This window comes from Callorhinus ursinus, unplaced genomic scaffold (assembly GCF_003265705.2).
Source record: "Callorhinus ursinus isolate GAN/ISIS: 27379988/994484 unplaced genomic scaffold, GSC_fseal_2.0 scaffold19, whole genome shotgun sequence".
Lineage (NCBI taxonomy): Eukaryota > Metazoa > Chordata > Mammalia > Carnivora > Otariidae > Callorhinus > Callorhinus ursinus.
Window position 1 is genome coordinate 30,030,492 of NW_027397081.1, and position 12,834 is coordinate 30,043,325.

Consider the following 12,834-nt stretch of genomic DNA (forward strand, 5'->3'; position numbering starts at 1 on the left):
ATATGTCTTTAAAAAAATGGACTGAGGGTTGCTGGAGTGGTGGGGGGTGGGAGGGATGGGGTGGCTGGGTGATAGACATTGGGGAGGATATGTGCTATGGTGAGCACTGTGAATTGTGCAAGACTGTTGAATCACAGATCTTACCTCTGAAACAAATAATGCAACATATGTTTTATAAAAGAAGAAGATAGTAGGAAGGGAAAAGTGAAGGGGGGGGAAATCGGAGGGGGAGATGAACCATGAGAGACTATGGACTCCAAGAAACAGAGGGTTCTAGAGGGGAGGAAGTGGAGGAATGGGTTAGCCTGGTGATGGGTATTAAAGAGGGCACATATTGCATGGAGCACTGGGTGTTATATGCAAACAATGAATCATGGAACACTACATCAAAAACTAATGATGTGATGTAAGGTGATTAGCATACATAATAAAATAAAATAAAAAAATTGTAAAAAAATAAATGCTGCCTAATTATCAAAAAAAAAGAGAAAAAAATGGGGAAAAGGTACTGATTTTGTAGAGTGTGAAAGAGGAGCTACTTCTCTCTCTAAATGTCTCCAGGAATGTTTCTGGCCCTGCTATCTGCCCACCCCCCCCAACTTGTTTGGTTGTTTTTTCCTCTCCTTGGTTTAACTTTTGCTCCATACTAAATATTTGCGTAATGCTTGTCAAAGGACCCTTCACACCAAACTCTGCATGTCTTTGTTCTGAGAAGTAAAATCTCATTTTGTTCTTATCAGCTTTACAAGTTCAAAACTATATACAAGTGTAGGAAGTGGTTTTGAAACATGCAACAGGGGATATTTTCTAGAAATTCGGATGCTCTGAAAAAACATTAGCCTTCCTAGAAAATGTTTCAGATTTTCTTTCAGTAAAATCTGAATTTTGTTCTTGGGATGAAGTGGGTGTGTGATTTTTAGAAAGCATAAGTTTGCTCAAATATTACACAATATCCTTTGTGGCATAATTCTGTACCCATAAGAATTGTATTCATCCTTTCATAAAATTTGGGGGTTTTATCTGGACTTTTTTTTAAAGATAGAAATTAAAGGCAAGAAATATTTTGGTGCTCCTTCCTCTGCACCTTACCACCCCCCATGCTATTCAAACGTGAACCATACTAAGTCATAAAATATGTCTAAAGGAAATTCTACAATGTTCTTCCTTTTCATATGATACTTCACTACTTCAAATTTTTTTTTCTTCAAAATCTGAATTGTTTTAAAACATCGTGTTGGCTTTGCAGGCGCCTTTAATACATGCTTGCTAATGTAGTGAGGTGGGGGGGTGTACTCTACGATGCGCAAGGACTGGGCGACATGGGTCCAGTATTTTTGCACTTGTTTGCATATCTCGTGAAGGAAAATAGCAACAGCCAGCTCCTCCCTGAGACTAGGGGCAGGTGGGCGGGGGAGACCCCTAGAGCCTCCCGGGAACCTTCCGGGAGCTGGAAACTGCTCCAGGAGGCAGCCCGCCCCTCCTCCGTTGCAGGCCCCGCCCCCGCCTTCGCTAGGCCCGCGGCGCGTGGGGCGGGCCGAAGGCCTCAGCCAATGAGCGCCTGCGGGCCGGGCGGGACGCGGGCCAGTCGCCCGGGCGACCAAAGTGCGGCCCCGCCCCCCGCCGCGAGCCCGCGAGCTGGGCAGTGCAGGTTACAGTGCTAGCTGCGGTCCCTGCACCGCGCGCAGTCGCGCGATGGGCAAGTGGAGCATCGGGCGAAAGCCGGGCCGCGCACTCGGACTCCTGCTGCTGGTGATCTTGAGTTTCCTGGTGCTCTGCAGGTGAGAGATCCCCGCCCCGCACCTGCCGGACTCCAGACACCTCAGCCTTCCACACCTGCAGTTTGCGTCTCCCCTCTCACCTGAGGGAGGCAGTCCCGGGAATCCGCGTCCCGCGAATCCCCACCGGGAAGGGCTATCCGGCCTCTTCTTTGTTGGGTCTGGCGTCCTTCTCCACCACTAGGCACTCTGCTCTTGCCTCGAGATCCAGGATTCCGGGTGACACTAGGTGCTGTCCTCTGCGTCTGTGTAGAGCTTCCCCACTTTCTCGAAGCTGGTGATGCCCGGGCTCTGCTTTCTTCGTGGATACACCCAGCTCTCTGCGAAGGCCAGCAGAGCTAGCCATCAGGTCTCTTTCAGATGTCCCAGATCACTGCTCCGCCCCTAGTCCTGGGGGAGCCCGCTTCTGCTGTTTTCTCGGGTCCCCACATTTCCTACCAAGCCTGCTGGGAGGCTTCTCTAGTCATCAGAAGCCAGAGCTCCAGGCTCAGAGCTATGGTCGATCTCACCTGCCCAGCGCAGTCATGAGATCGCTGTCCCTTGGGTCCTTCAAGATCCTCAACCCTGGATTTATTAGCCCCACTTCAGGATTGATATGTCTTCTCTCTCCACTGTCCCACGTTGGTCAGTCATCTGCTCACTCCTTCCCAACCCCCTTTTACAAAGTGTTATCTTTGACAAGTGGTTGTGTTTAGTGATAGAAGGACTTACCCACAGCCTGTGTGGGTGCCCTAGCCCAGAACTTTTGTAAAGTGTATCTATTTATAGGATTCTACAGTCCTGACCATGTCTTTCAGGTCTATGGCTGGCACTTTCCATATTCAAAACCTCCAGTGTTGCTGGGAAAGCAGACCAGCAGTATCAAATACTTGGGCACTGAAAGTTAAGTTCGAAGCAGGTGATGTGGAGGCAGACACACCACCCCTTCAGCTTTATCTTTTGCTTCTTCCAATCCCTTTTGTTAGTTTCTCTGACTCTCCTCTGGGAGATAGGGAAGTTTTTGATGGAGATGAATATTTGAATGTTTTTGCTGCCACAGAACACATTCAGAAACTATTTCCACCTTTTTTAAAGACATTTGGCTTTGGAGTTGGTAAGGATGTCATAATACTGTTTGAGAGAAAGAAATGGTGCTCTTCTCACTCTGGGGCCCAGAAAACTTAAGAGGCATTTTGTTTCCCGAGTTGTTCCCAAGACTTTTTTCCATCTTGTCAGTGATCTCTAATCCATTCCTCTCTGAAGACTGATCCTGGCTCTTGTAGGATGCTCAGCCTTCCTCCTGACGCAAGGCTGATGCAAAGCCCAGAAGGATTACTCAAAGCAGAGGCAACAGAGCCTCCAGCATGCAGCAGGGTATCAAGGAGCCCACACCCCAGAGAGAAAGGCCAGAGGTGTGCAAGTAGCATGTGGTTTGCCCATTGTTGGAGGTCAAGGATATGGCAGTCCATGCAGAGGCATTGAGGGGCAGCTCTGAGGGGCTTGAGTTGGGCCAGGTAGTGAACCTTAATAGTCCACAGGGAAAGGTGTGGGAAGGAGGCTGGGTGTTTGTTGGTGTCTGGCAGGAAGGAAGATGGGGTGTCAGGTAGCTGACTGGCCGTGAAGAAGCCTGAGCTTCTCATAGGTGAGTTAACCATGTCCCTACCTGAGTTGGAGTGGCCATAGCAGGAGTCAGTCAGGGGCTGATGGAGGTGCCTGAGAATAGCTACAACCCAAGCCTGAGGAAATAGTTGAAATGCTTAGTAAAGTCATTGTTGTTCCTGATATCCCTCCTTTCTCAGCAGGTAAGACAGAGGCCAGAGAAGCTCTGACCCAAATTCAGGGCCATCTCTTAGGGTACTTCAGAATATGTGTGTTTTGGGCATTTTTTAATTTTATTACCCTCATGGTATTGGGCTTTTTGCCATGGGCTGGACACCAAGGATTATCTCTGGAGGGCAGAGGAGAATACACTCTTTGTTGCTTCCTCTTCTTGCCTTGCTCTGGCTTTGACTGGATATTAACTTCGTGGGAGGTGGGGACCCCTCCCAGCTGTTGCTGGGAATGTGGATATAGCCAGTGGAATATAGGGGAATTGGGAATGGGAATTGGCTACTCAACTGGCAGCTTTGTGGAGCTAAGCTGTCAGGATCAGCCTTTTCCTGTACCTCAGAAGGCAGGTATTTGGGTAGGGAGTGCCTGCCGGGCTCCAGCTTTTTTTTTTTTCCCAAGAACTTTACCTTGGGCTGGTTCATGGTCAATCGTAGCTATTTGATTATTTCACATCCAAGAAATAGGAGGACCAAGATGACTTTTGAGGATGATTTCAACCTTTGATATTTTTTAGCTTGAACAATGGTCTGAAATTTACCTTTATTGTAGTATAATTGTCATGCAATAAGCTGTACATGTTTAGCTTGTACAGTTTGATAATGTTGGTGTATATATCCATCTGTGAAAATACCACAATTAAAAGAGTGAAAATATCCATCAGCCCTAGAAATTTCCTTGTGCCCTTGTGCATCTTTCTCTCCTGCCCTTCTCTGCTCCCCCACCCCTAATGATACTGATCTGTTGCTTTCTGCCACCATATATTGTATGCATTTTCTAGAGTTTTATGGAAGTGTAATCCTAAAGTATGTACTCTGTTTTGATTTGGCTTCTTTCACTCAGTATATTATTTGGAAATCTTTGATGCATATCAGTGGGAACCATGTCTGAGTTAGTTGCCTTTCCTCCTCCCACTCCATGGTTGCAAGAATGCCTGCTTGATATGATCAAGGCATGGTTTCCACTCATGACTCTTTTCCTTAATATAAATGCATCACTGAGCAATAATACAATGAACTCTGCATCTCTTATACCTGATATATTAGCTGGCAAAAGTCAGGAGAGGAAATTGGCCAGGTAGGTGCCCTGCATCATGCCTTCTTAAAGGCAAGTTCATCTGTTTGCCCAGCTCTACCTCACTCAGTGCTCCTACACTGGCATTATCTGGATTCTAGACCCCAAACTCTGCCTGAAGGAAAGAAGAGGAGCCTATCAAAATCTTCTTTTTAGAGAAGGTGGATGACTTAGCAACATGACCTGGTCACCTTTGATCCAAATCATGGCCAGTTCTGCCTTCCAAGGATGTGTGGGCAAACTGTTCCTCCCTTCCTGGGCTTCTGTGAGGTCATTGATTTTATGAGCTTTGCCTGTTCTAGGACTCTACCCTGTGAGGCCTGAGTCATATTCCCTGGAATGTTTGAACTCTTTGAACACTGTTCCTTTCATCTTCTAATAGTAAAGTTTTTAGCATCTGGGAAGTGTCTCTTTCAGCAGGTAGTCATTTCTCTGACACAAGTGGAGAAACATGGCTACCTGGGCAGTGGCTCAGTCAGAGAGAGAAAGAGAGAGAGAGAGAGGTAGGATGTCTGAACCACCCTGTTCTGGGAAGATAGAGCTGGCATTGGGATTCTTTCACTGCCATACTAGCCAACTGAAGGGGACCAGAGTGTCTTAGAGCAAGAGCATGGACATTATTACTGTATTTGTGATTAAAAGGATTGGGATGCCCAGGAGATTCAGGGGGAAAGCTACACAGTCTTGGCAGCAGAAGTATCAGAAGGTTGGCCAAAGAGTTCTCGGTACCTTGGGTCAAAGAAGTAGCAAGTGAAATAAAAGCACTTAATCTTTGATGAAATGACTCAGACTTCCATTATATCACCTTGAATGCTCTTCTAATGAAGATTCAGGAGATGCTGGAGTTTAGAGAGGTCTTTTCAGAACATTTAGCACCTGAAAAAGACTCTGGAGGCCAGCCCCATCTCTCTGGTCCCTCCCCCATCATCCAGCGCAGTTCTGCTGGTATAGGGATATTTGCTGCTTCCTCCCCACTCAGTTTTATTTCTTGCTTAAGTCTATTGCTCTGGATATTAAAGGCCATGTTGAAAAAGAGTTCCCATTGTGTGAGGCTTCTCCTGGGGAAGAAGGGCAAGGGTATTTTTAGAGGCTAATGGTAATGAAGCAAATAACTCTTTACTGAGGTCTACTAGATAGAGACTCTTATTTGATGATACTGCTTTCATAGTTACACACTCAGCAAGACAGAGAGTGGCATTTTTCCTTTCAAAAACATGTTTTCCTGCAAAGTTTATTTTGTGAGTAGGTAATCTATGTAAATGATTAAATGTTCAAATAATATAAGGAGGAGAATAAAGCCCCCACTCCCAGCCCTTAGGCACCCCTCTCCGCCCCACCAGAGGTGATTACTAATAATGGTTTCTCCCAGGGATATTCTGTGCATATATAAGAAGGCAGCTATACGTATTACCCCATTTGTCCATTAGGGATATAATTTATTCAAACAGTTCCCTGTTGATGGGCATCGATTGTTTGCAATCTTTTAGCTACTGCAAAGTTGCAGTGTATGTTAACTACACTGGAATTGAAATAATATAAAGTAAAAACAACAACAAAAAACCCCCCAAATTTTGCAATGAATATCCATTGGGTATATTTCTGTCCCTAGAATTGCTGACCATATGAAGTATTCATTTTAAATCCTGGTAGACTTTTTTTTTTTTTTTTAAGATTTTTATTTATTTATTGGAGAGAGAGAGGTAGCTAGAGCCCACGAGTGGCGGGGGGTGGGCGGAGGGCAGAGGGCGAAGCAGACTCCTCGCCAAGCAGGGAGCCCAATGGAGGGCTTGATCCCAGGACCCTGGATCATGACCTGAGCTGAAGGCAGACACTTAACTGACTGAGCCACCCAGGTGCCCCTAATCCTGATAGACATTTAAAATAAGTAAGTAAAAATAAGTTAAAATAGTAAAATAGCACATTCTATTTCTGTTGGATCAATGTGAAGGAGATTCTGAGCTCTATAGTCTGAGCTCTATAGTCTGAAGGGGAAATTCTATTTATTCCTCATGTGTATAGGTTCTTTGTATCTTTAAGAACTAGTCCATCTCTTATATATCTATGTACATAAGCCTCATGTGGTGGATTTTAAAAAATACTGAACATATTTATGTTTCCCCTGTTTCACAAATCATTTTATTCTGATTCCACAAGCATCTCTAAGAGCAGAGTCTTTTTTGTTATGTTAATCACCATACATTACATCATTAGTTTTTGATGTAGTGTTCCATGATTCATTTTTTTGCGTATAACACCCAGTGCTTCATGCAGAACGTGCCCTCCTTAATACCCATCACCAGGTTAACCCATTCCCCCACCCCCTTCCTCTCTAGAACCCTCAGTTTGTTTTTCAGAGTCCATAGTCTAAGAATAGAGTCTTTTGGGTTATCTAACAGAATTTTCACCCCTTTCTAGGTTGGGATATAACCCTTTTTTATTTATGATGCCACAATGGAAATTTTCCCCCAAATGAAAAATTTCTGTCATATAACATCAGGTTACTTTTTATTATTAATATGTTGTTGATTACTATTGTTAATATGTAGTTGAGCAGTTTTGTTGCTTCACCAATGGGTCTCAAGGTTTTGGTCTAATAAGTGTTCATTAAACTTCCTACAGTATTTGGTAGATGTTGCCCTCTGAACCAGCAGCATGTCCCTGGATCATGTAGACAACCACTTGGCCTGACTTGCTGGAGTCTGGGTGCTAGGCCATTTCCTGGCTTACCAAGAAGCCTTTTCAGAGGGAAGGACAGAGGTACTAAGTTGCAGTAGTGCCATTGACCTGAAAAATGCTACAAAATGACCTCGCATCTCTGCAAAATGAGTATACTAGCTTTTGGAATGGAAGGTTCAAGCCCTTTGGAAATATTTAATGCTGTTCGAGCAAAGCAGAAGCCTAAAGCATTGGGCCCAGGCCAAGGATCACATTCAGGAAAGCTGGATCAGCTACAAGGACAGAGTTCCATTTTGCTGGGGCTGAAGTTCTTGGGGTTCCAGGATTGATCCAAGAGCCGTTATTCTGGATTAGAGGCATTAAGGGCACTGGCCTGGGACAAAGAGTGGGCAGCTCCTTCCTTAGGCCCTCAAGTTCTCCTGCTGAGGGAGGAGTGTACAGCCTAAAGACTGGTAAGGCCAAAATATCCTCAAGTGTGCAGTTGAAAGGAATGGAATGCCCAAGGCAATGGGACCTCATGGGAACCTGTAACCATATCAGAGTCTTGGAGTGATGACTAGAAATTTGTATTTTAGATCCAAGTGAGGAGATTTCTATGCATGATGGTGTCTTTTGGGCAGTTTAACGTAACTGCCATCTAAATAATTGTCTCTGGCATGACCACTTGAATGAACAAAGAGGTGAGTGTTTTCTTGGTCTTTAATGTGGTGCACTGGACTCAGATGCAGGTGAACCTCTGTTTAGGGTAGCCCTAGTAGGATCACAGTGCATCTGGAAATTGGATTTGTAAGTTATCTCTCAAGTATACATTATGTATAGTGACAAAATAACCAATCCGTAGGGTCAGCGAAGATTTATGCTCTGTGAATTGTAAGACTGTTTCTGCAGATTCCTACCTTTTTACTGAGCTTGTCCCCACCCTTGGCCAGCGTAAAATTGCATGAGCATTGCCTGGTCTCTGCTGGGGGCCCATATACCTCAGAAGTTGATGATGCTGTCTCTGCCCCATCTGGTTGGGTGGATACTACGTTGTCTGAATCTGGTCAGATTGTGTGGTATGACAGAAGGCTGAAGGAGATGGCTGTGACTCCAAGTGTAGCCTCAGTCCTGCTATGGCCTCCATTACTGATCAATATTTGCAGGATTTACAGGTGACACAGGGATGACTTCTGGAATGGCAAGAGCCATTTCAGACCTGCCTTGATCTTTAGCACATTCTGTTCAAGGAGATCATTCAAGTAGGTGACTGGATCTGGCTCTTCTCCCATCTCACCTGGAAGACCGTCTCTGAGAGCTGAGAATCAATTCAGGGGCCCATTTCACATGAAAGAGGTTGTAAGCTTGTCACCAGCTCATCTGCCTTTTTTCCATATTCAAGCATACTAACCCAGCACTTTTGACCATGTTCAGTGACATCCGGTCTGTGTGGAGCCTGCACTGTGTCCTTTGTCATCATGATCCACGACAGTGATAAAGTATAAGAAGGATTCGTTCCTCTGCCCTCATCATCCTCCCAGTCACTGCCTGATGGCAACTCCTGACCATAGGGAACTCAGGCCCCAAGTCCTCTGCCTATGGTTTCTGCTGTAACCTGTTGTTGCGTCCATGGCTTGCACAACCTAATATCACCTGCCAAAAGGGATGGTAGTGACCAGAATACAGAGGTCTTGTTACATGGTGTGAGGCCCTGTCAGAAATCGTGATACATGTGCCTTCTTCCAGAAACCTCACTATGGACTGTGGACAGAGTATGGCTCTGAGCAGAGCAAACTTGAGGACGGGTCAGGTTGGTGAGCAAGGCCTGCTCTTCCGTTTATTCTCAGACTGAAAATTTACTTAGCCTACAGTGAAGCAAAGATACAAAGGCAACAAAATTTCTAGGAAAAAGTAATATATGCTCCAGCTAGAGAGAAGGCAGATGCCCGGGTCTCAACAAAAAATGTTTCAACAAGGGGCGCCTGGCTGGCTGGTGGAACATGTGACTCTTGACCTTGGGGTTTTGAGTTAGAGTCTCACACTGGGCAGACATTACTTAAAAAAAAAAAAAAAAAAGCTTTCCACAAAGCTTTCCAATTAAAGCTTTCGACAATCTAAAGAAAAAAAAGTTTCAACATGACTTGCTTGCTCACTGGGAAAAGCAACAGAAACGAGGGTTTGCTAAGGATTTGGTTATCACAGCTCCTAATTTAGAAGGGAAGTCTCTGACCTGGTGTAACCACAAAGTTTCCACTTTCTTTATTTTGTTATTACTGAGTTAATTACTCAGGAAGCATGGGGTTATTATTAATTTATGATCACTAGTACTAATGATATTATCAGTATTAACAACTATTTGCATAGTGCTTTCTCGTTTATGAAGCTCTAATGTGTATTATCTCATTTTCTCACGGTGAATTCCTTGGAGAAACCCCACATTTATCATCCTCATTTTCTCAGTGAATTCATCCTTTTCATTAATATATTAAAAACTCAGTTAGTAACCAAACAGAAGATTTTCAGAAAGAAAACAGTTGAATTCTCCAGAATTTAGAATTTGATATGAGCTAGCTTTTGTTATTTGCAGTGTTAGCTTCATGCTTCTTAATAAGCACTGAGAGGAAATATTTTTTAAAAAATCTAGAAAATAAGAGCACATAAAGACAGTAGCAAATAGAAGCTCTATCCAGGAAGAGATTATATATAATATATCAAAGGACAAGATACAGATTAGTGCTTCTCAAACTTTACCTTGGGGTCTGGTTGACATGCAGACTCAGGCCTGAGTTTCTGCATTTGTAGCAAACTCCAGATGAAGACACCCTGCAGGTGCAGACCACACCTGGAGACATAAACCCAGAAGGAGGTTTCCTAATGACTAGGTACCTGCTAGGGGACAGATTAGGGAGAGTGTGTTACCAGCAGGGAGTATGTTGGAACAAGGAGTCACAGGGTGTGCTTCCAACCGTGTCTACACCTCTTCACTGAGCGGATGGGGAGAGGGAGGCTCTCACAGCATTTGGGAGACACCTTAAACAAAAGCTAAGGTCCGTGATGTGAGCTTGGTGAGTTGGAGATTGTTCTTTTGAAGTTCTGGCCAGTGAATAAGGAGTGCTGCCCAGTGGAGTGATTGCTAAATTGTATTTTCACTGTCTTTAAAAATAATGAGATTTTGTGTGTGCATGTGTGTATTTTCACCACTGGACTATCAGTATACCCCTGTGTTAAAGAAGAGACTCTGTCCATCAGTTCTTCCTCATTCTAGCCTGGGGCGAGCCTGGATGGTGGGGCACCCGAGGGAATGCCTGGGGGTGTCAGGTGGGGAGAGTATGTAAAGTCTAGTGAGTCCATGAGACAAGAAGGCAGAATGTGTTCTTTGGAGCAGATATGGTGAAAACTAAGGGAGACCAAACTCTCCTGTGCCTGCAGTAGGAGAGACTTCAGACACAGCCAGAATACCAGGAGCTTGTGGCCAAAGGAAAGAGTGGGGGTGGGGAGGTGGGGGCGTTAGTGAGAAGAGCCAGACCAAGGAGGTGGCTCTGAGGCCCCGACAGTGGTCATGGGGGGCCTGAAGCCTCCTTTGAGTATCCCAGCCCTCATCCTTTAAGGCAGGGTTGGCAGAGTTTCCTGTAAAGGGCCACATAGCAAATGTGTTCAGCTTTGCAGTGTCTATTCCAGCAACGTCACTGTGCCCCAAAGTAGCCACAGTCAGGACTGAAAGGAGTGGGCATGGCAGGGTGTCAGTAAAACTATTTATGGACATTGAAATGTGAAATGTGAAGTTGATATAATTTTTTTGCCCCCAAATCTTGTTTTTTGGGCTTCTTTCCAACCACTTAAAAGTGTGAAAGACATTCGTAGCTTGCTGGCTGCACAAAGACAGGAGGCAGGGTGGCTTTGTCTCACACCTGGGGTTTGCTGGGTTGGTTTGACAGGATCCTGGTGGATAGAACTTTCACTGCAAAATTTTAGAAATAGTAATAAGATGGCACAAAATCTTGCATATAAAATATGATTAGACAATAAATTAAATGGTTAAGAATGGAAAAATTGGGATTTTTCCATAATAAGGACATAAAAAAACCCCACTGAGGTTGTTCTTTCTAATATGCAAAGCATGCAAAAATAAACTTATTTCAAACAGTGACAAAATTCTTTTATAGCACATTACAGAGTATTTGTTTATATCTGACGTTCATAGCAGTTAGGACAGGCATGCACCCCATTTCACAGAGGAAGAAACTCATGCCCACAGAGCTAGTGTCCCTGACCCAAGGTGGCCGTGCTACAAGAGAAGGGCCAGGAGTCATGTTCAGATCCTCCCCTTACAGATACTCTTCTTGTTTTTGCTTTCCCATATAGGTGGTCCTTTGGAAGGACTGTATTATTTTTATTTTTTAAGTAGGTGCCATGCCCAGTGTGGAACCCAACACGGGGCTTGAACTCATGACCCTGAGATCTTGATCTCAGGGCCTAACCGACTGAGCCACTCAGGTGCCTCTAGAACTGTATTCTGAAATATGCTTTCTAAGTCACTTGGAACATGGAACTTTTCTCTTTAGAGAAAGAAAACAATAATTAGGTCCCCAGGCTATCCAAAAATGGCCATTTCAACTGTAATATAATACAACTGCAGTCCGCAGAGCACTAGGGGTTCTGGGTCCTGGGGGCTATGAGAAGTAGGAAGGAGGGGTCAAATTAATTTTTTTTGCCCATGAGTGGCCGTCGACAAAATTTCCAAGCAGTCAGTGATGTCTGTGGCACTTCTGTCTTGACCTCCTGCTCTCCCATCTCTGGCCATCAGGGTCCCTGATTTGCCCCCAAGCCCTCCTGTAACACCTTCCAGGAGCTCAGCCTCACCCGGATCTGTGGAGGAGCTTGTAAAAACTACCAATCCCTGGGGTCCACCTCCACCGTCATTAATTGGTCGGGGTGGGGCCTGCGCATTCCTCAGTTTTAAGCTTCCCAGGTGATTCAGATAGGGGGCCAGCTTTGAGAACCACCGTGGTGGCTAAACCCAAACCTCCCTTCTAGTCATGTAGCCAACTTCAGCCAAGTGCTGGGAAAGCTGCTGATGAAGCAATTTCACACCGGTTTGGTCTCCCATTTGGTTACTAAGCCTGTTAAACCGAACTGGTCAATATGTTTGTCCTCCCAGCTCTGATCACAACTGCCCGAGGCCAGACTGTTGTTTCTGGTCTCGAGGAATATTTCTCAGTCTCTCTGTGCTGAAGAATCATTTTCCTTTTCTTCTTTAAAAGTTTTTTTCCCTCAATGTTACTTTATCAAAGACATTGAAAACGCTTTACTAGAAAAAGGAAATGAAGAGATCCACAAAGTACATGCCCCAGTCTTTTATGATGAGCTTCAACAGACATAAAATGACTCTCATTGCTCTAAAACTATCTCCGTTTCTGTACCAGTCGCGGACTAGCAGGAGGTTGGCAGCGGTGCGTGCCCTTGCCAGGCCCACGCTGTGGAGGGGCCCCGGGCTGCGGTGCGTGCTCACACAGCCTCCTCACCTGTC

The 12,834-nt window shown here is 44.9% G+C and overlaps 1 protein-coding gene across 2 annotated transcripts in view; it reads left to right on the plus strand.

Moving 5' to 3' along the window:
• Positions 1-1,650: 1,650 nt before the first annotated feature.
• LOC112840530 (beta-galactosidase-1-like protein 2) overlaps positions 1,651-12,834 on the plus strand; it is a 55,635-nt gene continuing 44,451 nt past the window's right edge. For both annotated transcript variants that reach the window (XM_073904014.1, XM_073904013.1), the window contains exon 1: positions 1,651-1,778. In XM_073904014.1, coding sequence (XP_073760115.1) covers positions 1,693-1,778 — 86 coding nt within the window. In that variant the 5' untranslated portion in view covers positions 1,651-1,692. The remainder of the gene's footprint in view (positions 1,779-12,834) is intronic.